A 25,390-nucleotide genomic window follows, 5' to 3' on the forward strand; every position below is an offset into this window, starting at 1 on the left:
ATTATCTAATAAATTTTTAATAAAATAAAGTATCAAATACAAAATTATAACAAAAAATTACATTATATTGAAAGTATTATAACATCTTAAATACTTATTCAAAAAATTTCTATAAGGTTTTTTAACCCATCTTGGTTAAAAAATCTTGCCCGGAAAAATATACAAATTTTCACATAAAAAATTCTAGCTAAAAAAACGTTTCGAGAAAACAAGAGACATTAATGTTCCCTTAAAACATATTTCTATTATGTTCAATGACTAAATCTACAATATGAACTCAACAAGTAATTACAAGATGTATTACTTGATTTCATTGTAATTGTTAAGTAAAACCCATAACATCTTATCCAATAACTTGGGGTTGTTTTGTTGGCAGAGTAAAAAATTCCACGGATGTTTTCCCACAATAACAATGAAGACACTGAAGGAATGCAAGTATAACAAAGTTCATTGCCATATGAAAATTTCAATCTCATCTCGGTGAAGGAACTGAATGAAATTAAAGGCATAAATAGATGAGAACTGGAACTGATGTGGATTCCATATATGATGGTCGAATGAAGAAATTACCCTTCTACCAGAGTTTCAAAATCTTATGAATAGAACATCATCTAAATTCAAGAACTGTTACAATGCATTCAGTATAACGAAGGAGACATGGAGATTGAATACCACTTGTAACAAACCGACAAATCCATCTGTTTGTATCTTGCCCAATTTTCTGCAGACTCACTGTTGAGGAGAGCAAATTATATTACAAAGAAGAACAAATTTCCCCATACATATATATCAGATAAAAAATATCAAAACATAAGCAGAACAAAATAGGTGGAACTACCTTTACCCTGCGAGTAAAGATCAGTAAAGTGATTTTCGACAATGAAGTTCTTGCTTAGGGCTTCAAACATAAAAAAATTATGAACATTTCAATTTGTTCTCATCTTCCTCGAGGGTTCACCAGCTGCGAGAAGACAGCACTGGTAGCTGCATCCTCTGCATCATCATCAGTACCAGAGTTGATCCCATCTATCATGCTTACGCTGTTGTCAAACGGTGTTAGGGGTGTTAATGGGATACTGGGAATATGGTTTGTGCTATTTTCATCCGGGTCTGTAAGTGCAGAAGTCTCTTCAAGCTGGAGTGCATACTCAAGGTTCCATAAAACATCTCCCATTGTGGGCCTATCAACCCCATATTCAGCCAAACATTTCTCAGCTGTTTCTCCATACTTCTTGAGAGATGCTGGATTAACCTTACCAACCAGAGCAGTGTCCATTATTTGCTCTAACATTCCCTTCTTCTGCCAGGTCATCGCCCATTCAGCAATATTTACTTGTTCTCTTGGGAGCACAGGATTCAGAGCAGGCCTTGTGCAGAGCACTTCCATCAGAACTACTCCAAAAGAATACACGTCTGACTTCTCAGTTAGTTGTTGCCTTCTGAAGTATTCTGGGTCAAGGTAACCAAAACTTCCTTTAACGGCAGTGCTCACATGGGTTTGGTCCAAAGCAGGACCCGTTTTTGACAGGCCAAAATCTGCAACTTTTGCCACAAAATTCTCATCAAGGAGGATATTGGTTGTCTTCACATCTCTGTGGATGATGCTCTGTGCAGCCCCTGTGTGAAGATAATGCAGCCCTCTGGAAGCCCCAATGCAAATCTCCAGCCTTTGCTTCCAAGAGAGTGATGGGAGATCTGTTCCATAAAGATGGCTCCTAAGAGGACCGTTGGCCATGAACTCATAAACCAGAATCATTTCTGATCGCTCATCACAGTAGCCAATAAGAGAGACAAGATGACGATGACGAAGTTTTGACAACATTTCAATCTCAGTTTGGAACTCCGCAAGGCCTTGTTCAGACCTCGGGTTTCCTCTCTTGACTGCCACCTTTGTGCCATCTTCAAGTGTACCCTTGTAAACCTTACCAAAGCCACCCACACCTAAAAGCAGATTCTCATCAAACTTGTTTGTGGCATCCATGATCTCTTGAAATGTAAAGACTCGGCCAAGATTAGAAGAAGACAGAGAGATGCAACTTGCCGTCCCACTCTTTTGGGAGATTGTGGAACCTTTAGTAATGGTGTGGGAGTTTCCATACAGGGGCAATGGAAGCCAAGGGTGAGCATGGGGTCTTGCCTTTGACCTACGCTTCATGAAACAGCAGTACAACAGAGAAATCAAACCAATTGCAGCCAATGTCCCAACAGAAGCCCCAATTATTATACCCACCTTGCTCTTCTTTGACTTCCTTGCAGGAAGAAGACCATCAACTGAAGATGATCCATCAAAGCTTTTCAGATCATTGCTGATTTTCAAAATCTCCAATCCATTCAAGAGGGCATCCGCTAAATCTGTATCCTTATCTGGCCCTATGCTAACTGACAGTGTATTTGACCCATCCGATGAATTTGACACAAAATCCTTGAAAAATGGCACAGACAGACCCCCTGTCTTGGTTGAGAGATCAAGACTTGGAAGCACCAACTCAGAATTGATATAGACATCGAAGAGGAGCTCATTTAGACTACTGCTCACAATGTCACAAAAGTGTAACCTGATAAAGTACATGAAATCAGGATCAATCTTGAAGATCCATGTGATATTGAAGCTTCCATTTGGTACATTTGCATCTCCCATCGTTTCAGCAGTAGAGTAAATCCAATTAGGGGCAATTTCAGGTGTCAGCACAGGGGGATACTTTACATTGCTAGGAGTAACGGACGCATTTACTGCAGAGCTATTCACATGGAGGTACTTACGATCATTCTCCCAAGTTCTCCCAAGCGAATCATTTTGGGGAGTAACCAAAGGCCCTCCCATGTTCAATCTGTAAACAGTTTCAAGACCATAGTTGGAGAGACCACTAAAAGGAGCAGAAGGCGAAACACTTACAACCTGGTCAGGAATAAGCTCATCTGGGACTGAAACAACTTCAATCGCATTAACAAAGGCAACAGAGTTGTTTGAAAGGATAAAGGAGATGGTCAACAAATTGGTTGTCACATCGATCAGATACTCCTTGAAGAGAAATGGCGTATTTTGATTCTTGAAGGTGAAATTGTTCAAGAGAACAAAGGCTTCGGTAACCACAGTGAGTGGGGCGGAACTCAAATCAAGGTTGGAAGATGGAAGGGGATGAAGATAGAGACGTACCCAGTGGCGGCCCTTTTGTCGAATCTTGAATTCATACGATGACAATGAGGTGAAAACACGCAGAGACTGATATAAAGGAGATGGAAAAGATGCATTAGAGTTAGCAGCAACAACCTGACCCTTGTCTTCGCCCTCCAGAGAAACTAGATGCAAATCGGGAACAAAAGTACGGCCTTGAACAGTGACATTTTGTGCAGCTCCACAAGCAATCAAGTAATTATCAGCAGGCAAAAATGCGGCAGAAGAGATATGGACCATGGAGCAGCAAAAAATTACAGAAAAGAGGAGAGGAACCCAAGCATTCCACCTCGAATTCCCCATCCGTGACAGCCACAATCTCCTAGTCCTCGATAGCCAGATGATTCAAATTCTCGGTGCAATAACCAATGTATGCCAGATTACCAAATTCCAGCTCCTAAAACGGACATTAGTAAATGCTCTACTCAAATCAAAACTGAAACTTGCAACTCATGAGCTTCATGAGCTCATTGCCTTGAGAGGCACTCGATTAAGGGACGAAAAGAAGAGACTGGTCGTAAGCCAAAATGGTTCAGCTTTTAAGCTCCACAGACAAATATGGCAGCTTAAGATCATAAAAAGAATTTTTCTTCAGGAATCCATACCTCTCAAAGAGAAATCTTCCAATTAAGGATCTGATCAGACAACAACATGAATGAGATCCGAGAAATGGCGCCATTACAAGTATCCGTTAAAGCCTTATTCCAACCGGAATGGCCCTTTCCAGCTCCAGGTTAGGCTGTCATTTACAGAAGAGCGGGGACCCACATCATCGTTGAAGCACAAAAGGAACAGAAAGAAAAACTCGAATCGGTTGCTGGTGAAATATTTTTCTGATTTTATTCTAACCCACGCTGCTCAGACAGCTGTGTCTTTAAATAACGGAAACCGCCTTGAGAGTTCTGCAACTCAAGAGTCTTCTTCCTTTTCGTTTAGTTGCTCGGTTGGTCCAACCCTCCAAGCGATATCCATCGGATCCACAAAAAACTGGTTCTGGGCCCGGCGTTTCACGCGGTTCCGAGAGACGGGAGCCGAAAGTGACGGCGTTAAGATTTGAGACAGCTGCGGTCTTCACTCGTTAGAGCTGCGTTTAAGACGGACGGCCTGCAACATATAATGGCGCCAGCTGCTGTCGGAAAATGTTTGATTAAGTATTGAGAATAGCTTGTGAAGGTAAACAGTACAGGATAATTCCAGGAAGCTTCAGCAACTTGCGACATATACAGATCTACAGCCCGTATTTGCTCTGAAACTAGAGTTATCTCGTCTTTCGACCGCCGTAAACGTCATCTTCTTCCTCAGAATGCTGATCTAAAAAATCTGAAAAGAAACTCCGAAAATATAACAGTATTCAGTAGTCATCTTCGTCTTTAATTTATTGGGATTGCCGTGTAAAGATAGTACAATGAATTCGCTTTTCGAGGGTAAAAACTGAAATCAGTCTTCCTGATTCAAAAAAAAAAAAAAGTCGACGAGAGTGAGCCGTGTCCAAACCCGTTAATTCTAACGGCAAATTCGCGCCGAAAAGCGACAGACAAAATCTTGACCCGACGGCCGTCACTTTGGACGTCGACAGCGATTTCTTTTCACTGACGGCAGTCTCAGTGCACATGGCTACTCCCGTTCGTCATGTTTCTTTGTTTTCTGGTCCCTTTCTTTCTGGGTTCTTTCAAATCATAATGTCATCCAACGAAAGAGCAGAAGTGGGAGAATAGCTGTATAGAGCTCCGTTCAGCTTACACAACCTCAACCCAGCTGTAAAATTTATTTTCCGTCCAGTCCAGGAACTCAATTCTATCAAGATTCAGGGATAAGAATAAGACGACATTACGACATTAAAAAAACAACGTCTTCTTCCAAACTTTGGAGTGGTTGTTGCAAGAGGAGAGTTACGGCAATGGTATCGAATCACGCCTCCTATCACGGCCCCTCCGTAACCCATGCCGGACTGCGCGTCGCGACTTTTGCTAACCGGGTCCCTTCCACTTAGCTGTATCAGTTATCTGGTACTCTTTTTCCTGTATGAATGAAAACGTTGGTTCGCTATCAATACTTAATTCCAGCATAACTCCAGCCTTGAAGCCTACTAAACAAATTTAGCAGATTAAGGTATGCAATCCCCAGTTTGCATGAAAATATTTTGCCTGCAGAGAATTCAAAGTCTCTGGTCTCCACATTCCTACCGCCATGTGCACGAGTAAATGAGGAGAATATACAAATTCATGAATTTAGGAGAATTTGCAGGGAGACTCTTGAGTAGCAGCAGACTGCGGTGTTGATTAGCAAAAAGGCCCTTTAACCAATGGCTTTTATCATGCAAGGCACGGACATGGACGCCATCCATTATTCCAATCAAGGTGGGGTCTGCCGTGAATACGATAAAGCGTGGTTACAGACAGTCGAAGAGGCTGACCCAACGGCGAATCCGGGGCCGAGGGTGGCTCACATGGTAGTCGCATATCGTAAGCACATGGGTGACGTCATCGACGCGTCTTCTTCTTCTGATTCCTTTCTGCACTCAGCGCAGTTCAATCCCAGAACGCACGTCTGTACTGTTTGACGAAATGCCGAGCAGGCGGGCAAGGAAAGAAGAATCGCGGGGTTGAAGCCTCTGTTCTTGCGTCTGCCATCCGGAGTTTCTTTCACCGAACGAAGCATGACTGGATCGCACTGCGAGGCGCAAAAAGTATTCGTATGCGGGGGGAGGGAGATGTCAACTCTCTCAACCGTTCATATGGACACACTGTTTATTGTATTTAACAATCAGATCAACATTGCTCCACGTTCGGTGCTTAATATGAAAGTGCTTTCCAATCACCGGAAACGGACTGGCAACGGAAGCAACAGCATTGCTGAAGCAGACATGATAATTGGCAAGAAAGAGACGTCCATACGTAAAAAAATCTTTTAAATTTGAAAAAGGGAACCTGAAGTTTGATCGTTTTAAGCACTTTATCTGATGGAAGTGACTGGCCTTCCCTCTGGTAATACACTAGAAGACCGAACGAGCCGTGACTGTCACACGCCTGTTCTTGTACCGGCATGAAGATATAATATACGTTTCCGTCAATCCTTGTCATGGTTTCCGAGAACGATAGTATCCCATCAAACTCGTATCTAAGGGTACAGATGTTCCTGGTTCGTTGAGGTTTAGGGTTCTCGGAGCTCAATTTCTTACCATCGTTCTGCTCCTCTGCAGGTTTTTGAAAACCCATTTCCACCTTGCTGAACTTGGAATGAAATTTGTCCTTGCAAAAACCCATCATAACTCGTGGGTTCAACCCCATCCCCACCCTGAGACAAGTTCTCAAGGATGGCTTTCATGATGATACACTATTGGTCTGGTTGATAGACTAGGATAAATTTTGTAATTATATAACTACACCTAAAAAATTATATTAAAAGATAAATCAATTCTTTGATGAATACTTGGTCCTCCTCGTCGTGCCAACTTTCTTGAAGCAATCTCTCTGAACCTCTGGAACATTATGTCCAGTCGTTCCACTCCGAACTGGTTTGCCAGCATGTGTTCTGTCATTGCTCTCATGCCCTTTTTCCATTGTCGTCGCAATTTCATATTTATCAGCCTCTGAACTTGTTTTGTCTTTGTCCTCGGTGGGGGCACCCGTATCCAAGTCAAATTATTTAGTCGGAAATTATTTTTTACCATTTATTTATATTTTTATCTTGTGTTTTTTTTTTAAATAAGGTATTGGGGGGAAACCGCTTCCTCGGTTCTCACGATGAGTAGAAGAGGTAAAATGAAGAGCCTTTGAAATAGAAGATTCTTATTGATAAGGTGTTCACTAATAAATAGGATTAGGAATAAAATCTGTCACTCGGACTATCTATGGAAAACAATAACAGTAACATATTTATGAACAGATAGGCTCTAATCTCCCCCTCTAGACTATGAGGAGGACTCACCACAATCTTCCATTCCGGCTAAACTTATGCACAACTCATGTTTTTCCTTAGTCACCACGTTTGTCATCATATCTGATGGGTTTTTATCAGTGTGGATCTTCACAAGGGATAACATATCATTTTCCAACACCACTAATCCAGTGATACCTCAAATCAATGTGTTTTGTCATACTATGAAAAGTAGTATTCTTACTCAAGTCCAAAGCACTTTGACTATCACAATGAATTACATACCCCTTTTGTTTGAAGCCTATTTCACCCATCAACCTCTTCAACCACAACATTTCTTTACTAGCTTCAATTGCTGCAATGTATTCAACCTTTGTTGTAGAAAGAGCAATACATTTTTGAAGTTTAGATTGCCAAGAGATGGCTCCCCCTGCAAAAGTAAGCAAGTAACCTGATGTAGACTTTCTCCCATCTATGTCACCTGCCCAATCTGCATATATAAAACCTTCTAATTTAGGTTTTGAACCACCAAAACACAAACACAATTTACTAGACCCTTTGAGGTACCTGAGAATCCACTTAACAACAACCCAATGTTCTTTCCCTGGATTTGCAAGAAATCTACTCACAACACCAACTGCAAAAGCAATGTCTGGTTTAGTACATACCATAACATACATTAAACTTCCTACTGCCGAGGAATAGGGAATCTTTTCCATGGCTTCCTTTTCCTTCTCAATTAAAGTACACTATTGGGATTAATTCGAAATGATTTGCAAGTGGTGTACTTACCGGTTTTGCATCTTTCATGTTGAACCTCTCAAGAATCTTCTCAATGTACTTTTGTTGTGACAACCAAATTTTCTTATTCCTTCTATCACGAGAAATCCTCATACCCAAAATTTGTTTGGCTGCACCTAAGTCCTTCATATCAAAGGACTTGCTGAGATCCTTTTTCAACCTGTCAATCAAATTCATGTTTTGCCCAACAATTAGTATATCATCAACATACAAAAAAAGAATTATAAAATAACCATTTGGGAACCTTTTACAATAAACACAATGATCTGTAGATGTCCTCTTATAACTTTGACCCAATATAAAGGAGTCAAACTTTTTATACCATTGTCTTGGGGCTGTTTCAACCCATAGAGACTCTTTTTCAGCTTACAAACTATATGTTCTTTCCCTTTTCTTTGAATCCTTCTGGTTGTTCCATATATATATCCTCTTCTAAATCACCATGGAGAAATGATGTTTTGATATCCATTTGTTGAATCTCTAAGTCTAGACTAGCAGCTAGACTAAGAATCAGTCTAATTGATGACATCTTCACTACAGGTGAATTTTTTTTTTCAAAATCAACTTCTTTCTTTTGGCTAAAACCTTTTACAACCAATCTTGTTTTGTACTTGACTTGATTATTCCCTTCTTGTTTCAGTTTGTAAACCCATTTGTTTTTCAAGGTCTTCTTACTCTTCGGCAATACCATCAACTCAAAAGTGTGGTTCCTATGCAAAGAGTTTATCTCCTCTTCCATAGCTTTCAACCACATATCCTTGTTCTTATCTTTCAGAGTTGCTTGAAAATTTTCAGGTTCACCTGCATCAGTAAGAGTAATAAACTCATTAGAAGGATATTTCTGAGAAGGAATTCTACCTCTTTGAGATCTTCTCAATTCAAGTTCAGCCATCGATTGTTCAATAGGAGTTTCTTCTTCTTCAACTTCTTGAGATGGTTCATTTAGCCGCTCCCGTAATTCAGCATCATTAGGAGTCACATCTTCATGGATAACATTATCCTCTTCATGAGATTCTACACTTTCTTCAATAACTGGTGTAGGAAGAAACACAGGAGGCAAGAATGAGGTAATATCTAGAGTACTTTGACTTTTCTCGATTTTTTCAAAGTCTTCAATGGTTTTGTCTTCATGAAAGACCACATCTTTACTTCTATGCAACTTCCTATTCTTAGGATCCCATAATCTGTATCCGAACTCATCATCTCCATAACCAACAAAGACACATGGAATAGATTTCACATCAAGCTTTGATCTGTTTTCTTTAGGTACAAGCATAAAAGTTTTACAACTAAATACATGCAAATGATAATAAGAAATGTCTTTTCTTTTCCATACTCTCTGAGGAATATCCTCTCCCAAAGGGTATGAAGGTGACAAATTTATCAAATAAACTGTAGTCCTCACAACTTCCCCCCAATAGGGTTTAAGTAATTTAGCTGTAGAAAGCATACACCTGACTTTTTCCACAATGGTGCGATTCTTCTTTTCAGCTACACCATTGTGTTGAGGGGTCATTGGAACTGTCAACTCATGCCTAATTCCATGTTTTGAAAAATAATCTTTAAATGCTCTAAAAATATTATCACTACGTAAGCATTTAAGTTGTTTACCTGTCTCCCTTTCAACCATGGCATGAAACCTTTGAAATATATCAAAAACTTCCTATTTGAATTTCATAGTGTAGACCCAAACCTTCCTGGAAGCATCATCTATAAAAGTAATGAAATACTCTGCACCACCAAGAGATTTAATATCCATAGAGCATACATTAGAATAAACAAGATCAATAATCTTTGTGTCTTTCTTATGAGCATTTCTAGCAAAGGTAAGTCTATGTCGTTTACTAAACAAATAATGATCACAAGGAGAAATTTTCATACCTTTAGGTAAAAAGTCCTACTTTGCTAGAATCTCTAACCATTTCTCACTCATATGTCCAAGTCTCTTATGCCATAAATTTGATGAGCTTGCTACTACTGTCAAACCTTCATTAATGACTTCTACTTCAGTTTTGTAAAAAGTACATGATTTGATTCCTTTTGCTAGTATAAGTGATCCCTTGCAAAGCTTCCACTGGCCATTAACAAAACGGCTCTCAAATCCTCTTCATCTAATATGCCTGCAGAGACTATGTTAAAGCAAAGATCTGGGACATATCTTACATCTCAAAGAATCATCTTGCACCCGAGGTTAGTTTTGATGACTATGTCCCCCTTTCCTTTAACTTTCGAAAAACTTGTGTTTCCCATTTTCACTGTTCCATAATCACCTGACTGAAACATAGAAAGATACTCTGCATGAGGAGTAGCATGGAAGAAAGCACCACTATCAACAATTTAACTTGTTTCAAAATCACTTGCTAAAAGAGAATCTACATCACAAGTCATAATAGCAACTTCATTATCCAACACTATTGTGTTTTCATCTTTTTCATTCTTTTTTTTTTTTTTGCACTATATTTTCCTGCCTTTTGTGCTTTCTTGAGAAACCTACACTTACTCTTGATGTGTCCCTTCTTATGACAATAGTAGCACTCAAGATCCCTTCTTTACTTTGATTTTCCTCTAGATTTTTCTCTCTCTTGAGGTTTTCTACTTTTACTTCTACCTCTCTTTTCAAACACCAATGCTTGAGATTGGGAAGAACCTAGTGATTTTCTTCTTGTCTCTTCATTCAACAAGCTGCTAGTGACAAGGCTCATGCTCACAATTCCATCCGGAGCGGAGTTGCTTAAAGACACCGCTAAGGTTTCCCAACTGTCTGGTAGAGAACTCAATAATAAAAGGGTTTGAAGCTCATCATCAAGAACCATCTTCATGGCTGCCAAATGATTTACAATGCTCTTTATCTCATTGAGATGTTGTGCAATGGAACCATTGTCATTGTACTTCAAATTTACAAGCTTCCTTATGAGGAAAACTTTATTTCCAGTTGTCTTTCTCTCATATGAATCCTCTAATTTCTTCCATAATGATTTGGCTAAAATTTCACTTGAGACATGGTGAAAATACTATCATCCACCCATTGTCGGATATGCCCAACTGCTTTTCTATCAAATTTTTTTCGTTCTTCATTTGAAATATTTTCAGGTTTTTCCCCTTCAATGGGTGCATACAAGTCTCTGCAATACAAATAGTCTTCTATCCTTGATTTCCATATTATCTAATTTTCTCCATTCAAACCAACCATTCTATTAGCTGCATTTGAACTCTCCATTGGGTAAAAAACCACCCCAAACAACCAAGCTCTAATACCGTTTGTTATGGGAAGCTGGTAGACAATAAGACTTGTGCAATATTAACAAATTATCTCATTTGAAACATTTCTACAAACACCTTATGTGGAGAAATTGAAACCCACATAAAGTTTAAAACTCAGCCAATACCTCAAACAACCAACCACAATCAAACAACCACAACACAAGATTTACGTGGAAAAACCCTTCAGTGTGAAGAGAAAAAACCACGGGGCAAATCCGAATAATCTTCCACTATTAAAAATGGGCTTACAATATCAATTTCTCTCAAGTTTGCTCAAACTTGATGTTTACAAAATCATGAGAGAAACAATTCATAATTCAAGTTCATTCACAAAAATTGTGAGATAACCAAATAAACAAAGGTTAGAGATCACCGGATATGGAGATTTCACCAAAATAAGAATATAGAGAAAGACCAACTTTAGAGAAGCTTTGGAGAACCTTTTTCTTTTCTTCCTTTCTTTTCTCCTTTCTTCTTCTTTCTCTTCTTCTTCTCTTCTTTCTCATCTCGGTCGAATTCTCACTTCCCCCTTTCTTTTCCCGTCTTTGCGTTTTGTTTTCTCTCTCGGGTTTTGGGTTTTCACTTCCCCCTCTTTTTTTTCGTCTCTCTTTCACATGTGAGAGATTTAGTGGTAGGGCCCACTCATGGGCTGAACTCCACCTACTAAAAGCAACACTCTACATGTTTTTGAAAACCCATTTCCACCTTGCTGAACTTGGAATGAAATTTGTCCTTGCAAAAACCCATCATAACTCGTGGGTTTGGAAATCCCCCACCCCATCCCCACCCTGAGACAAGTTCTCAAGGATGGGTTTCATGAGGGTACACTATTGGTCTGGTTGGTAGACTAGGATAAATTTTGTAATTATATAACTACACCTAAAAAATTATATTAAAAGATAAATCAATTCTTTGATGAATACTTGGTCCTCCTCATCGTGCCAACTTTCTTGAAGCAATCTCTCTGAACCTCTGGAACATTATTTCCAGTCGTTCCACTCTGAACTGGTTTGCCAGCATCTGTTCTGTCATTGCTCTCATGCCCTTTTTCCATTGTCGTCGCAATTTCATATTTATCAGTCTCTGAACTTGTTTTGTCGTTGTCTTCGGGGCGGGCACCCATATCCAAGTCAAATTATTTTGTCGGAAATTATTTTTTACCATTTATTTATATTTTTATCTTGTGTTTTTTTTTAAAATAAGGTATTGGAGGGAAACAGCTTCCTCGATTCTCACGATGAGTAGAAGAGGTAAAATTAAGAGCCTTTGAAATAGAAGATTCTTACTGAGAAGGTGTTCACTAAAAAATAGGATTAGGAATAAAATTTGTCACTCGGACTGTCCATGGAAAACAATAACAGTAGCATAGTTATGAACAGATAGGCTCTTTTACTTGTGTGAGCAGGAGTAGATCCTCTCTATTCCTTCTGAACCTTCACTCATGAGGTTATTAATCGAGGAATTTCAAGGCAATTAAGTAGAAATCTGAAGCCAAGATGAGTAAAGGTGGATCTTCAGAGGTGTTTTCTAGTCAAGGAAACTCCTATGTTGAGGAGGTTGTCCTGCTCATCGTGCCAACGTTCCGAAGCAATCTCTCTGAACCTCTGGAACAATTTGTCTAGTATCTCCATTCCGAAGTGGCTGGCCAGCATCTCTTCTGTCATGGCTCTTGTACCCTTTTCCATTATCGACCCAATTTTATACTTATCGGCCTCTGAACATGGCTTCTCTCTGTCCTCTACACAAGCATCAAGAACCACGTCAAATCTTTCGATTCGGTCGAGATCGAAGGAGTTCTCGCGGTCTATCACATCCTTCAGTTCCTCGACACAAGGTGAGAAATATGGTATATTGAACGAGTCCAGCTTGGCCTCTTCAACAAAACCCTGAATTGGAGGAACGTAAATCAAGTAGTAGAAAAAAAAGGAAAAAGAAGCACAATAGGGTAATTTTACTGTGCCATACTGTATTCAGCATTCTGAAATTCTGAAGGAAGGTACCAACCTGTGACACCATATCCTTGAGTGCTTGCGTTAATATTATAAAACTATAGCAGTATTCTTTCCTCCCACTTTTTCTGCCGGCAAAAGAGAGAATCATGCGCCCTCCAGTTACCATTTCTTCTGAGCGGAAGCGAAGGAACTGTGAAAAATCCTTCTGAAACTGCTTTAGGTAAGTTTCAAAGACACAGGGTGGGCTTATCGCTGATATGTAGATTTTCCCTTTGTTTAATTGACCTGTCTCATCCTCTAGCCCCGGCGGCACCTGTCATTTGCTTCACTACTCTTACTAGCTTCATAAAAAGCAAAGAAACGTAGCATTAATTCTGATTTGCATGTTTACGAACCTGAGAGAGCCAGTGGACGCTGTACGAAGAATGAACAAAGTGCAGTGTTCTCATGGGGAAAAGCCTCGCGTAGAATGAACCCGGCGTACCTGCAATAAAACAGTTCGGCAGTTTTTTTTTTTTTCCTTCCATCAGATTCTCGTAGAAGCGTGCCATGTGGGTATGGAAAATGGTGTTGAAATCATTCCCGGGAAGATCGTTCAAGTAGACGAAAATCTCCGGCAGTGGAAGATTGCATTCGTTCTTTCTTTCGTCAATGGCTTCGATTATTTCGGAAAGTACCATAAAAGTATTGGGTCCCGAAGAACATCCAAGATCTGCAATGACCAGGTTATTTAGGAAGGTGGTGGAATAGAGATCCAGTATGGCCTCTCGTATCAAATGCTTTAACTGGGATATCCCAATATTCTGAGGATAAGAGAAGAGGAGACTGAAAGTCAGGAAATGAGCAGTAAATTGGAAACAAAGATCAACAAATTGTTACAAAAACCTGAATGGACGAGTTGTTGGTATAGCTGTTTTGGCCTACTCCTCCTTTCATGCTCATAACTTGTGGGACCTTCATAGCTTCTGTGCTTCTCTTAGCTTCTTCTTCTTCCTCAATGATGAAGCATCTGCGGAACTTAAAGCCCAGCAATCTACTAGTTGCACTTGTAAAATCCTCCTTTGTCAACGACTGCACCATTATAATACTCCAGATTCTTCGATTCCATTAAGAAACTTGTACGGGCATCTCGATTTCCAAAGTTTATCTTTCTGTAATCTTTTAAATGAGTTCATGTTAGATGTGGTTCTGCAACTTGTTCTAAGAAACAGAAAGGTGGTAGGGTGGCATCTAGTTCAACAATTGTATAATCTTGATCACCTAACGGAGGGTAAGCATGTCTCCAGACATCGACCTAAAGCCATGCGCAAACTTGTATATGTTTGAGTTTGACTTGATTTAAATATTTTAAATTCGAGTTTAAAATTGGAATCTAGGTCGAACCCACAAAATTTAAGCTAGTTTGAGCTCGAGCTCCAACTTATATTTAAAAATTAAAAAATTACAAAATTATAAAAACAAATTAATAAAATATTATAATGAACTAAGTACCATTAAGCTATCATAGGAGTTCATGACTTTGCAATGGAACATATTAAAAGAAAGATTAAAGACCTTCGATAGTGTTTATTCCATAGCAAACAACCCAAAAGGTTTGAACTATCGATCATCAAAGTTCGATCATCTTTGATGTTTGAGATGTTACGGCAAAACAATGACAATACAGAGACAAGTAATCACACGACACAAAATTTTACGTGGTTCGGCAAATTGCCTACGTCCACGGGAGCTGCAGAGGATTTTTTTATTTCTTCAATCAGAGGAATCATAATACAAGTGGGACCAGTATCTTTTCTTTTCACCTATTACACAGCCAGCAGAGACCCTTCTCTGCAACGTCGACCAACAGAGACCCTCCTCTGTAGCGTCGACCAAACAGATGCTGTTTCTGGACAGAAACAGTGACGCCGTCTTGAGCTACTGTTTCTGGACAGAAACAGTGACGACCTCGCTCCTCCGGTGACGGCCTCGCTCTTCCGGCGACAACCTGACTCTTCCAACAGCAACCTGAGTACCGCGCGGCAAAACCCCTTTCTCTTCCGCTCTCTGTTTTCCGAAGACACACAACGAAGAGAAAAATTGATTTGAATTGAACCAAGGGAGATTTTAATTTTCCCTTGATTGTAGCTTACTCCAAAGGGCAAATTAAAATCATGAATCCCCTTCATGTCCTGCTCACACGTATGGACCAGACTCCACCGTGCTCAACAATTCTCCCACTTGGAGACTGATACACCCACTATATCACCCTCTTCCTCAAACATGATATCTACTACCTCTACAGCTCACTGCTCTTGTCTTCATGCTAGAAGACCAACTGAAGTTGCACACAACTTCAGTTTCTCAAGTGTAACACCCTTTGTCAACATATCAGCAGGGTTCTTACTTCCACAAATTTTTTCAAGTACCAACTGTCCATCATCTAACAATGATCGTATAAAATGATACCTGATCTGAATGTGTTTTGTCCTAGAATGAAGGGCTGGGTTCTTGGCAAGGAATATGGCACTCTGACTATCGCTGTAGAGAGTCCCCTTCTGATTTTTCTTGCCCAATTCCTCCAAGAAGCCCTGTAGCTAGATCATCTCCTTTGCAGCTTCTGATACTGCAATATACTCAGCTTCTATAGTAGACAAAGAAACTGTTTTCTGTAGATTTGAACCCCATGAAACTGCAGTACCACCTAGAGTGTAAACAAACCCTGTTGTACTTTTCCTGCTATCAATATCTCCAGCTAGATCAGCATCAACATAGCCCCTCACCTCTAAGCTCTTTCCTGAGAAACACAAGCACGTATCTGAGGAGCCTTTTAAGTACCTCATAATCCACTTCACAGCTTCCCAATGTTGTTTTCCTGGGTTACTCATGTATCTACTCACAACTCCCACTGCATGGGCAATATCCGGTCTAGTGCAAACCATAGCATACATAAGTGAACCAATAGCTGAGGCATAAGGAACCTTACTCATGTAATCTAGTTCCTCCTCTGACTTAGGTGACTGATCCTTGCTGAGTCTGAAGTGACTGCCCAGGGGTGTGCCAACTGGTTTGGCCTTATCCATATTGAACCTGCTGAGTACCTTTTTTACATACTCAGCCTGCGAGAGTCTCAACGTGCCTCTGACTCTGTGCCTGACAATTCTCATACCAAGGATTTGCTTCGCAGCTCCCAAATCCTTCATTGCAAAGTGCTCTGACATCTGCTTCTTCGGATTATTGATCTCATCAATATTAGCCCCTGCAATAAGCATGTCATCCACATACAGTAACAGAATGATGTAAGAATTGTCAAAATACCTGACATAGCAACAGTGATCTGCCTGACATCTGATGTAACCTGCACTGGACATAAAACTGTCAAATTTCTTGTACCACTGTCTAGGAGCTTGCTTCAGGCCATACAAGCTCTTCTTCAGTCTGCAAACTGAACCCTCCTTTCCCTGTACTGCAAACCCCTCAGGTTGGTGCATGTAGATGTTTTCTTCAAGGTCTCCATGAAGAAAAACTGTTTTCACATCTAACTGTTCAAGAAATAAATCTTCAGTAGCAACCATGGACAGTACTAACCTGATGGTTGTGATCTTCACCACAGGAGAGAAAATCTCAGAGTAATCAATACCCTGCTTCTGCTGAAAGCCCTTTACAACAAGTCTAGCCTTGTACCTCTTACTGCCATCATGCTCAGTTTTCACCTGGTACACCCACTTGTTGTGCAATGCCTTCTTCCCTGGTGGAAGTTCATTCAATTCCCATGTCTGATTTTTTAACAAGGAATCCATCTCTTCTTTCATTGCCAACTCCCACTTGCTAGAATTTTCATCTTGTAAGGTTTCTTCATAACTCTGCGGTTCTCCACCATCTGTCAGTAGAATATAATTCAAAATAGGTGAGAAACGTTGTGGAGGCCGAATAATCCTAACTGACCTGCGAACTGCAGCTACAGGAGTGGACGGCTCTGGATCTGACTGAGGAATAATAGGAGTGGGTGCACTAGACCCACTCTCCCCGTCACTCGCATCTTTGCACTGCACTGTGACCTCTGGTAGGTCATCCAATCTCACAAACTCGGACTCCTGAGGAGCTGCTTCAGCAACTGTACTGGACTTGTCCTTGTATACAATCTTCTCATTGAAAATCACATTCCTGCTTCTTATAATCTTTCGACCCTGATCATCCCAGAAACGATAACCAAATGCCTCGTCTCCATAGCCAATAAAATAACATTTTCTTGACTTGGCCTCAAGTTTACTACGAGCATCAGAATCAACAAGAACATAAGAAAGACAACCAAAAAGTTTAAGGTGAGCAAATTTGACCTCTTTCCCGCTCCAGGCCTCCTCTGGCAATCCACAATCTAACGGAACTGATGGTCCTTTATTGATCAAGTAAACTGCAGTACTGACTGCATCTGCCCAGAAAGTAGGTGGTAATCCAGCATGCAACCTCATGCTTCTAGCACGCTCATTGATGGTTCTGTTCATCATTTCAGCAACTCCATTTTGCTGTGGTGTCCCAGGAATGGTCTTCTCCATTCTGATACCTTGAGTTGCACAATATTCTTTGAACCCGCCATCAATGTACTCACCGCCATTATCAGACCTCAAACATTTCAGTTTCAAGTCTGTCTCTGTTTCAACCATGGCCTTCCAAATTTTGAACACACTGAATACCTCAGATTTATGCTTCAAAAAATAAACCCATACCTTCCTACTATGATCATCAATGAACGTGACATAGTAACGAGAACCTCCAAGGGATGCCACTGGGGAAGGTCCCCACACATCTGTGTGCATAAGGTTCAGTTTTTCTTTCTTCAGTGTTCTGCTACCCTTTAAAAAACTGACCTTTTTCTGTTTCCCCATAATGCAACTCTCACACATACTGAGATCAACTGATTTCAGTTCTAGTAGCTTGCCTCTGGACAACAGTTCTGTCATACCCCTCTGACTCATATGACCAAGCCTGCAATGCCATAAATCTCCTGTGCTTTCTGCAACGGTAGTAGCAATAGTATTAATCATACCAGTAGTCGAATAGAGTGTACCAGTTTTCTTACCCCGAGCCAGTACCAATGCTCCTTTGGTGACCTTCCAGGTGTTATCAGAGAACACCACTGAGTGGCTACATTCATCAAGCTGCCCAACAGAAATGAGGTTCTTCTTCAATTCAGGAATGTGCCTGACCTTTTGCAAGGTCCATTTGTTCTTGTTAGGGAGTGCAATGTCAATGTCTCCCATCCCCACCACGTTCAAGGCTTCTCCATCAACCAGATATACCTTCCCAAAGTCACCTGCAACATAGTTTTGCATTATCTCCTGATAGTAGGATGTATGGAATGAGGCCCCTGAATCCAGTATCCAATCATCAAATGGACTATGAACGACAAGCAATAGTGCATCTTGTACATCTTCAGTTACTGCATTTGCACTATCATTTTCGGTTTTCTTAGGGCTTTTACAATTTCTCTTTAAGTGGTCAGCTTTGCCACAGTTCCAGCAAGTTGCCTGCTGACCAGGCCTTGACTTACTCTTGCTCCTGTACTTTGACTTTGATCTATTTCTGTTTGAGTTCCTGTCATGTGATCTCCCCCGAGAATCAACATTCAATGCGGAACTTGAACCCGAAGTCTCGCCTGAGTCCCTCCTGCGTACCTCCTCAGCCAAAATCAAATCACGAATATCATCATATTTCAACTTTGATTTACCGGCAGAATTACTCACAGCCATTCTCATGGCTTCCCAACTATTTGGCAATGAAGCCAATAGTATCAGTGCACGTATCTCATCATCAAATTCAATTTCAACAGATGACAATTGATTTGTGATAGTATTAAAAGCATTCAGATGTTGTGCAACAGATGTACCTTCTACTATCTTCAAATTGAATAACTTTTTCATCAAATAAACTTTGTTATTCGCTGAAGGTTTTTCGTACATACCTGACAAGACCTCTAAGAGACCCATAATCGTCTTCACCTTACTGACGTTGTGTGCAACGGATCTTGACAGGGTTAGCCGAATAATCCCCAAAACCTGTCGATCCAACTGATTCCAATCGTCTTCCTCCATTTTTTCCGGTTTCTTCCCCAACAGTGGAAGATGGAGTTTTCTCTCATGGAGGTAGTCCTCTATCTGCATCCTCCAGAATCCATAGTCCTTGCCATCGAACTTCTCGATCCCTGATACCTTCACTTCATCTCCAACCATCATTTTTTCCCTCAGCCGAACCTCTGCTCTGATACCAGTTGTTACGACAAAACAATGACAATACAGAGACAAGTAATCACACGACACAAAATTTTACGTGATTCGGCAAATTGCCTACGTCCATGGGAGCTGCAGAGGATTTTTTTATTTCTTCAATCAGAGGAATCACAATACAAGTGGGACCAGTATCTTTTCTTTTCACCTATTACACAACCAGCAGAGACCCTTCTCTGCAACGTCGACCAACAGAGACCCTCCTCTGTAGCGTCGACCAAACAGATGCTGTTTCTGGACAGAAACAGTGACGCCGTCTTGAGCTACTGTTTCTGGACAGAAACAGTGACGACCTCGCTCCTCCGGCGACGGCCTCGCTCTTTCGGCGACAACCTCGCTCTTCCGGCGACAACCTGACTCTTCCAACGGCAACCTGAGTACCGCGCGGCAAAACCCCTTTCTCTTCCGCTCTCTATTTTCCGAAGGCACACAACGAAGAGAAAAATTGATTTGAATTGAACCAAGGGAGATTTTAATTTTCCCTTGATTGTAGCTTACTCCAAAGGGCAAATTAAAATCATGAATCCCCTTCATGTCCTGCTCACACGTATGGACCAGACTCCACCGTGCTCAACATGAGATAAATAAAAAACAACTATCAACCAACTAAATGGGAAATTGACGAGAGTCCCTTGCCCCGATCATCTAGGTTCATCTAGGTTTACTAGGGGTGGGCATCTTGTTGCCCCGATCATCTAGGTTCATCTAGGTTTACTAGGGGTGGGCATCTTGATGTCTCCAAGGACAAGTAGAGGATAATACTAAATGGCACTCAACCCGACTCAAAAAGCACTCGAACTCGAACTTGATTTGTATACATGAAAATCTATATCCCATTGACCCATTAGGATTAGAGCTTGCCAATCGACTTATCTGACTGACTGGTCGACTCAGGCAAATCGAAAAGCATGATAAAAAGCACTCTAGGCCTCCGTGCAAGACTGAGCCAAATAGCTGCCATTTGGCGTATCACGCTCGAGTCGCATCGCCAGCCCCTGGTGCCGTCTGCGATTCGACCGGAGCACCGTGCGGAATTCATCCTACGCTGTTCCCCGTCGTCATTTGACACCGGCAGATTTTGACAATTCGCCAATTAGTCAAATTTCCGTTGGAGGAGGGTCCGACTAAGCTGGTCCTGGTCTCTCCTGCTTCTGAAAGGACCTCAGTTCAATTAGTTTGGTTACCATGATAGAAAATCACGTCGTGGTTGGGAGGAGACTTTCGATCATCGTCATCAACCACAGTGATATCGTGTTTGGTGAAAGTTTCGATCAATTTTAGAGCTGGAAGAATCTTATACTTTTCGGTATTCTTTTATTAATTTATTCGAGTGGTTTACCTTGTGTATTCACTCCAATCACTCCCGAGAACGTGTACAAGTTTTGCCTAAAATTTTTATTTTTATTTTTTTGTGCCACTCAGAGAGTGTGAAGGCTTTGCGTATATCTTGTCCATTTGGATTGTGAACTTTTCCTGTTCGGAACTTCAATCAATTTTCCAAGTAGGTGGTGTGGTTTATTAGCAGGTTGAAAAGTAGATTGATCACTTCTCCCTCTTATTGTTCTTGTTGTTTCGTTGTTGTTGTTGTTGTTGTTGTTCTTCGTTTTTTCTTTTTTTAATTTTTATCTGTGAAACCTCCAAGTTACCCAATTGGTTTGTTACATACTTTTCATGTGGTAAGCTTTGATAATCGTTTAATTCGAGTGTAAGATTTGATATCTGAAGGAACTAAGAAGCTCCTCCGCGGAACCATTTCTCTCCTTTCCTTTTCTTTTGCAAGTATGTTTTCTCTGACAAACTTCACATCGCAAGTGAACGTGACATTGTGATTTATAGAGATTACGCTTGTTACTTTTATCAATAAGCAATGACAATGCCTCGTATTTCTTTTCTTGAACAGCAAAATGAGCGGTCGCGGTTTTTTCTTTTTTGGGAGGGGGCTCATTCTTCTGCAGTTTCTTCCTGGGATTCTAGCATGGGGAAAGGAAGGACACTACGCAATATGCAAAATAGCAGAGGTGAAAAAAAAACATAGCTTTGAGACTTAACAAGAATATATCCCTGTCTCGGTTGAGTCTTTTGGCCAGTGGACTGATTTGAAGTGTGTTTAATGAAGTGAAGTTTTGGGTTCAAGGTTTATCATGGATAAATTTCAATAGAGAAAAAAAAGAAAATTGGAGAGGGTATTAGCATCTCATTGAGTTAATCCATCTAGTCATTAAGTTGATCGAAGCAACTATTTCACATGTTTTAATGCTACCACTGATGATTGTAAGCATGAAGATATGCCTTAGAAGCTGAATAGGTCAGGGCTTCATCTGTCTCTGTTGTTTTAAGGGATGAAACGTAATTTTTAAAATTTTTTTTTTGGGAAAGTTAAAAGTTGATGTTATTTCCTTCCATGACTGATCCTTTTGTTGATTCTCTCAATTCTTTCATCTATTTTCGTTGATATATTTGTCTTTCAAAATTCTATTTTGTGAATACTTACTATTTTGTGTCTTTTCAGAAGAATAAGAGTTTTCAGTTAGTTGGATGTTATGGATTATGGGCTAGTTTCAGTATATGGGCACTTCAAAATAGTTTTAACATGTGAAGCCACACTACTGTAGGGACTATTGACTGAGGATGCCGCCGCTGCTGTACAAGTACTGCTTCCAGAGTCTGCAGAAGGTGATCTTGCTTCTGTTTGTTCCTGGGCTGATGAAATTCGGCATAATTACCACTGGCGCTGGAGTGGTCCTTTGCACTATGTCGATACACCAGACTTCAAGTGTAACTATGACTACTGCAGTAAGCCGTACTCTTTTTTTATTTTTTTGTGTTGTGGTGTGGTGTGGGTGGGATGAAAAGCAAAACCTGTGCTTGTCTGTGTTATTGAACTGTTCCATTTTGCTGAGTTCGTACAATGTTACACTTTTGTGCAATTTCCTTAAATTGCTTTAGATTTTCTAGTCAAACATAGATAAGGAAATGTAACTTTTTAATATTGTTGTCCACGGGCTACAAGACTGCATATACTTAAATTCCTTATGATTATATGGCTAGAGGCTGCTCTCTTGTTGGAACTACATCTTTTGCAGTTCACTTACATGGTTGAATCTCTGCATGTCTTAACAGGAGACTGCCATGACACTGCTGGGCATAGAGATAGGTGTGTCTCTGGAGCTATATACAACTATTCATCTCAGCTAATGGATTATCAAGATTCTGATACCAACCAGAAATGTAATTACCTTTGCGCTTAATATTTGTTTCATTTTGACTTTAGACTACCAACTGTTATCTCTTATAGAAGATGAGAACTTTATATGTTTGTTTGAAATTGGAAATCCATGTTTGGTTAATTTCAGATAATCTGACAGAGTCTCTCATGTTCTTATCACATTTTATTGGAGACATCCATCAGGTAAAAACCTCTTTCTGAACCTTTAAAGGCTTTCATAATTAGTTTAGTATCACTTTACTCTTCATTTTGTATACTTACGACAGATGGAACCAATTACTTCATGTCTGTTTTGTAACATGTGTTCCTCTTTGCAATGTCACCTTTTGTGCAGCCACTCCATGTTGGTTTCATTGGAGATGAGGGTGGGAACACAATAATTGTTCGCTGGTACAGACGGAAGACCAATTTACACCATGTACGAATGAATCTTTTTGAACTTTTAGAGTCATCCAATTCTTTTTCCAATTTCAATCATTTCTAAAGCTATGATTAAACTTGCAATAGAGCTGTAGTTTTCACTCATGGGAAATGTGAGCAAGTTGGATTTGATTTTCATGCATACATGGTTTTGATCAAGGCTGTACTGAATGCTAATGCACTGTCTTTCTGCCTTCCAGGTATGGGATACCATGATTATTGAGTCTGCCATGAAGCAATTTTACAACTCAAACCTTGCTATCATGATTCAAGGCATTCAAAAAAATATGGAGGTATTTACTTCCTTCTCTTTTTTTAGCTCAATACAGTGAAAATTTTCCTTGTAAAAGACATTTTGGCTCCCAATTATCATGTTGTGTGTGAGCAGCACTCTGTTTCCCAAAAATTCAACAAGACTTGTTGAAGTTAATTTAACCAGAGAAACCAGCCAACCATCATGACTAATTTTACATGGTCATACAGTCATCTAATGCTTATCGCCCCTACTGACTGTTAGCAAGAAGCGTCTTTGGTGTTTGTAATTCTTTCATTGCAACATTTTACATATATTTTCTTTTCTATTGATACTACCTGCTTGCTTTTTCTTCTTTCTATAGGATGATTGGTCTCTTGATATCTCATCATGGAAAAATTGTGGCTTGAACCAGACTGTTTGCCCAGATCCGTAAGTGTCTTGGTATATGGAAATTATTCTTAGCTACACGAAAGAGTTTATCTTCTTGCTCGTAATTAGGCCTTCATGAAGAAAGCATGTGAAAGAGTTTCTAGGTCATTGTTTTCTGGTTGCTTGCTTTCCTCTTTGTGTTGGCCATCTCAACCTCAATTTCCATGGAAGTTCCCGTAGTGATTGGGTCCTAGCTGTCATTTAAGAGTTATTTTGGCCACGAGGGGCCTGCTTTTTTATCTTTCTCATCTGAAACTGTAATTACCTTGTTCAAGGTTTAAATCCCTTCAGCTCATGCATGGTTCAATAATTGTGATTTCTTGGGCTCAGGGAAACATTTCCCCACCTTCATGCCAGTTTGAAGTATATGGCATCTCTAGCCAGCTCTCAATCACACATGGTCTCGCATTTTAAGATTTGCCAATTTACTTTCCGATTCTCTTGGTAAAGATTGCTGTGCACAGTTTAAAAAAAATTCTAGGCCAGAAGGTAAAATATTTCCAATTAATTTCTAAAATTTCTAGACAACTTGGTCCCCTTATGATTGAGCTCACCTCAAAGCCTTTGACCACTGAGAGAATAAATAACAGCTGTGTTATGCTTGTTGGATGTGATATTTAAGGTCGGTTGTAAACATGCGATCTTTGATGGAAACCTTTTCTGGCAGGTATGCTACTGAAAGTGTTAAATTAGCATGCAAATATGCATACAGGAATGCTACGCCAGGAAGCACCTTAACAGGTAATATTTGTCTGCCTTGTTTCTTTTAGAAAATATCTTGCACTACGTCGGGTGCCATCTGGTCCCAAAATTGCAGTCTTTGGTTTATTTGTTTTTAAATATATTTCAAATATATTTTGAAAATTTCTTGTGTATTTTTTAGAAATATCGGGAACACACCTTTCCAAAGGTTCTCTTGAGATTCATAAATATTTTGTGAAAAATACAAGAGAAGTTTCATGTTGGACTTGAAAAGGAGTTTTATACAGTAATGAAGAGTTCTTGGTACTAGAGGGTTTCGTAAAGAAAGAAAAGATGACTTTGTACCAGACTCTCCTCATGTTTTTAATTTTTCCTAATCCAGAATTTTTTGTGATAGTTCTCTTTTTCTATTTTCTGTGTCTTAAAACTAAAAGTCTTCATAAGCCTAAAGCTCTGGTGATAGGAATCTTTTATTCTTCTGATCCTCACGTTTTGCTTTACATACACTGTATTCATTTCTGTAGACGACTACTTCCTCTCTCGTTTACCTGTTGTGGAGAAAAGATTGGCTCAAGCTGGGGTCCGCTTGGCAGCAACCCTCAACAGAATTTTCCTTCCCTATCCTTCAATATGGCAGCAGTGATAACTGCAACAGAAACAGGGACGGCAAGCAACAAATACAGCAAGTCACTCCCTCAGCACTAAATAAACCTGAGAGTTTCTGGGTCAGCTTATTCATTTGTTAAAGGTAAGTGGAAGGCCGTGTCATCTCTTGAGCTGAAATGCTTAACTTGCCTACTCCATTGAAACGTCTTACTTGAGAAACTCTACATGTGAACCAGACTTGTACTCAAATGTAATTCATTCAAGCAACAGTTGTATGTATATAAGGAGCCTCTAGTTGGGGCATCAATGGAGGATGATTTTTCGTGATGGGAACTTTCAGGGGTTATCAGTTCAAGTAGTTCTGCTCTTGTTGTTGTTACGAGCTGGGCCAACATCACCACTGTGAACCTAGGTGTCTTGATATCGATA

The 25,390-nt window shown here is 40.1% G+C and overlaps 3 protein-coding genes across 9 annotated transcripts; 1 reads left to right on the forward strand and 2 right to left on the reverse strand.

Annotated features, from left to right (window-relative positions):
* Positions 1-593: 593 nt before the first annotated feature.
* LOC137938542 (receptor-like protein kinase THESEUS 1) lies at positions 594-4,489 on the reverse strand. 2 transcript variants are annotated; one of them, XR_011109878.1, is made up of 2 exons: positions 839-4,489; positions 594-732 (listed from the first exon to the last, which is right to left on the reverse strand). XR_011109878.1 is itself a non-coding variant. In XM_068783495.1 (2 exons), exon 2 carries the CDS (start codon positions 3,473-3,475, stop codon positions 938-940), a length of 2,538 nt encoding a protein of 845 aa, XP_068639596.1. In that variant the 5' UTR covers positions 3,476-3,569; positions 3,778-4,489; the 3' UTR covers positions 594-937. The 2 variants fall into 2 exon arrangements, 1 of the variants encoding a protein (XP_068639596.1); XM_068783495.1 differs by having other exon boundaries at positions 594-3,569; positions 3,778-4,489.
* Positions 4,490-12,624: 8,135 nt separating this feature from the next.
* LOC137943210 (probable jasmonic acid carboxyl methyltransferase 2) lies at positions 12,625-14,142 on the reverse strand. The gene is made up of 4 exons (XM_068788902.1): positions 13,948-14,142; positions 13,458-13,865; positions 13,115-13,375; positions 12,625-12,996 (listed from the first exon to the last, which is right to left on the reverse strand). The coding sequence occupies exons 1-4, from the start codon at positions 14,140-14,142 to the stop codon at positions 12,625-12,627; spliced, it is 1,236 nt and encodes a 411-aa protein (XP_068645003.1).
* Positions 14,143-20,269: 6,127 nt separating this feature from the next.
* Positions 20,270-25,388, forward strand: LOC137938567 (endonuclease 4-like). 6 transcript variants are annotated; one of them, XM_068783540.1, is made up of 12 exons: positions 20,270-20,628; positions 20,745-20,823; positions 21,048-21,101; positions 21,223-21,340; positions 21,935-22,115; positions 22,443-22,550; positions 22,676-22,731; positions 22,883-22,966; positions 23,169-23,261; positions 23,586-23,653; positions 24,321-24,394; positions 24,880-25,388. In XM_068783540.1, the coding sequence occupies exons 4-12, from the start codon at positions 21,227-21,229 to the stop codon at positions 24,996-24,998; spliced, it is 897 nt and encodes a 298-aa protein (XP_068639641.1). In that variant the 5' UTR covers positions 20,270-20,628; positions 20,745-20,823; positions 21,048-21,101; positions 21,223-21,226; the 3' UTR covers positions 24,999-25,388. The 6 variants fall into 6 exon arrangements, with proteins under 6 accessions (XP_068639641.1, XP_068639619.1, XP_068639649.1 ...); XM_068783518.1 differs by having other exon boundaries at positions 20,745-21,101; XM_068783548.1 differs by lacking the exon at positions 21,048-21,101 and having other exon boundaries at positions 20,745-20,847.
* Positions 25,389-25,390: the final 2 nt, after the last annotated feature.

This window comes from Aristolochia californica, unplaced genomic scaffold (assembly GCF_029961685.1).
Source record: "Aristolochia californica isolate CCGP_79_NKW_82.1479 unplaced genomic scaffold, dmAriCali1.0.hap1 SCAF_10, whole genome shotgun sequence".
Taxonomy (NCBI): Eukaryota; Viridiplantae; Streptophyta; class Magnoliopsida; order Piperales; family Aristolochiaceae; genus Aristolochia; species Aristolochia californica.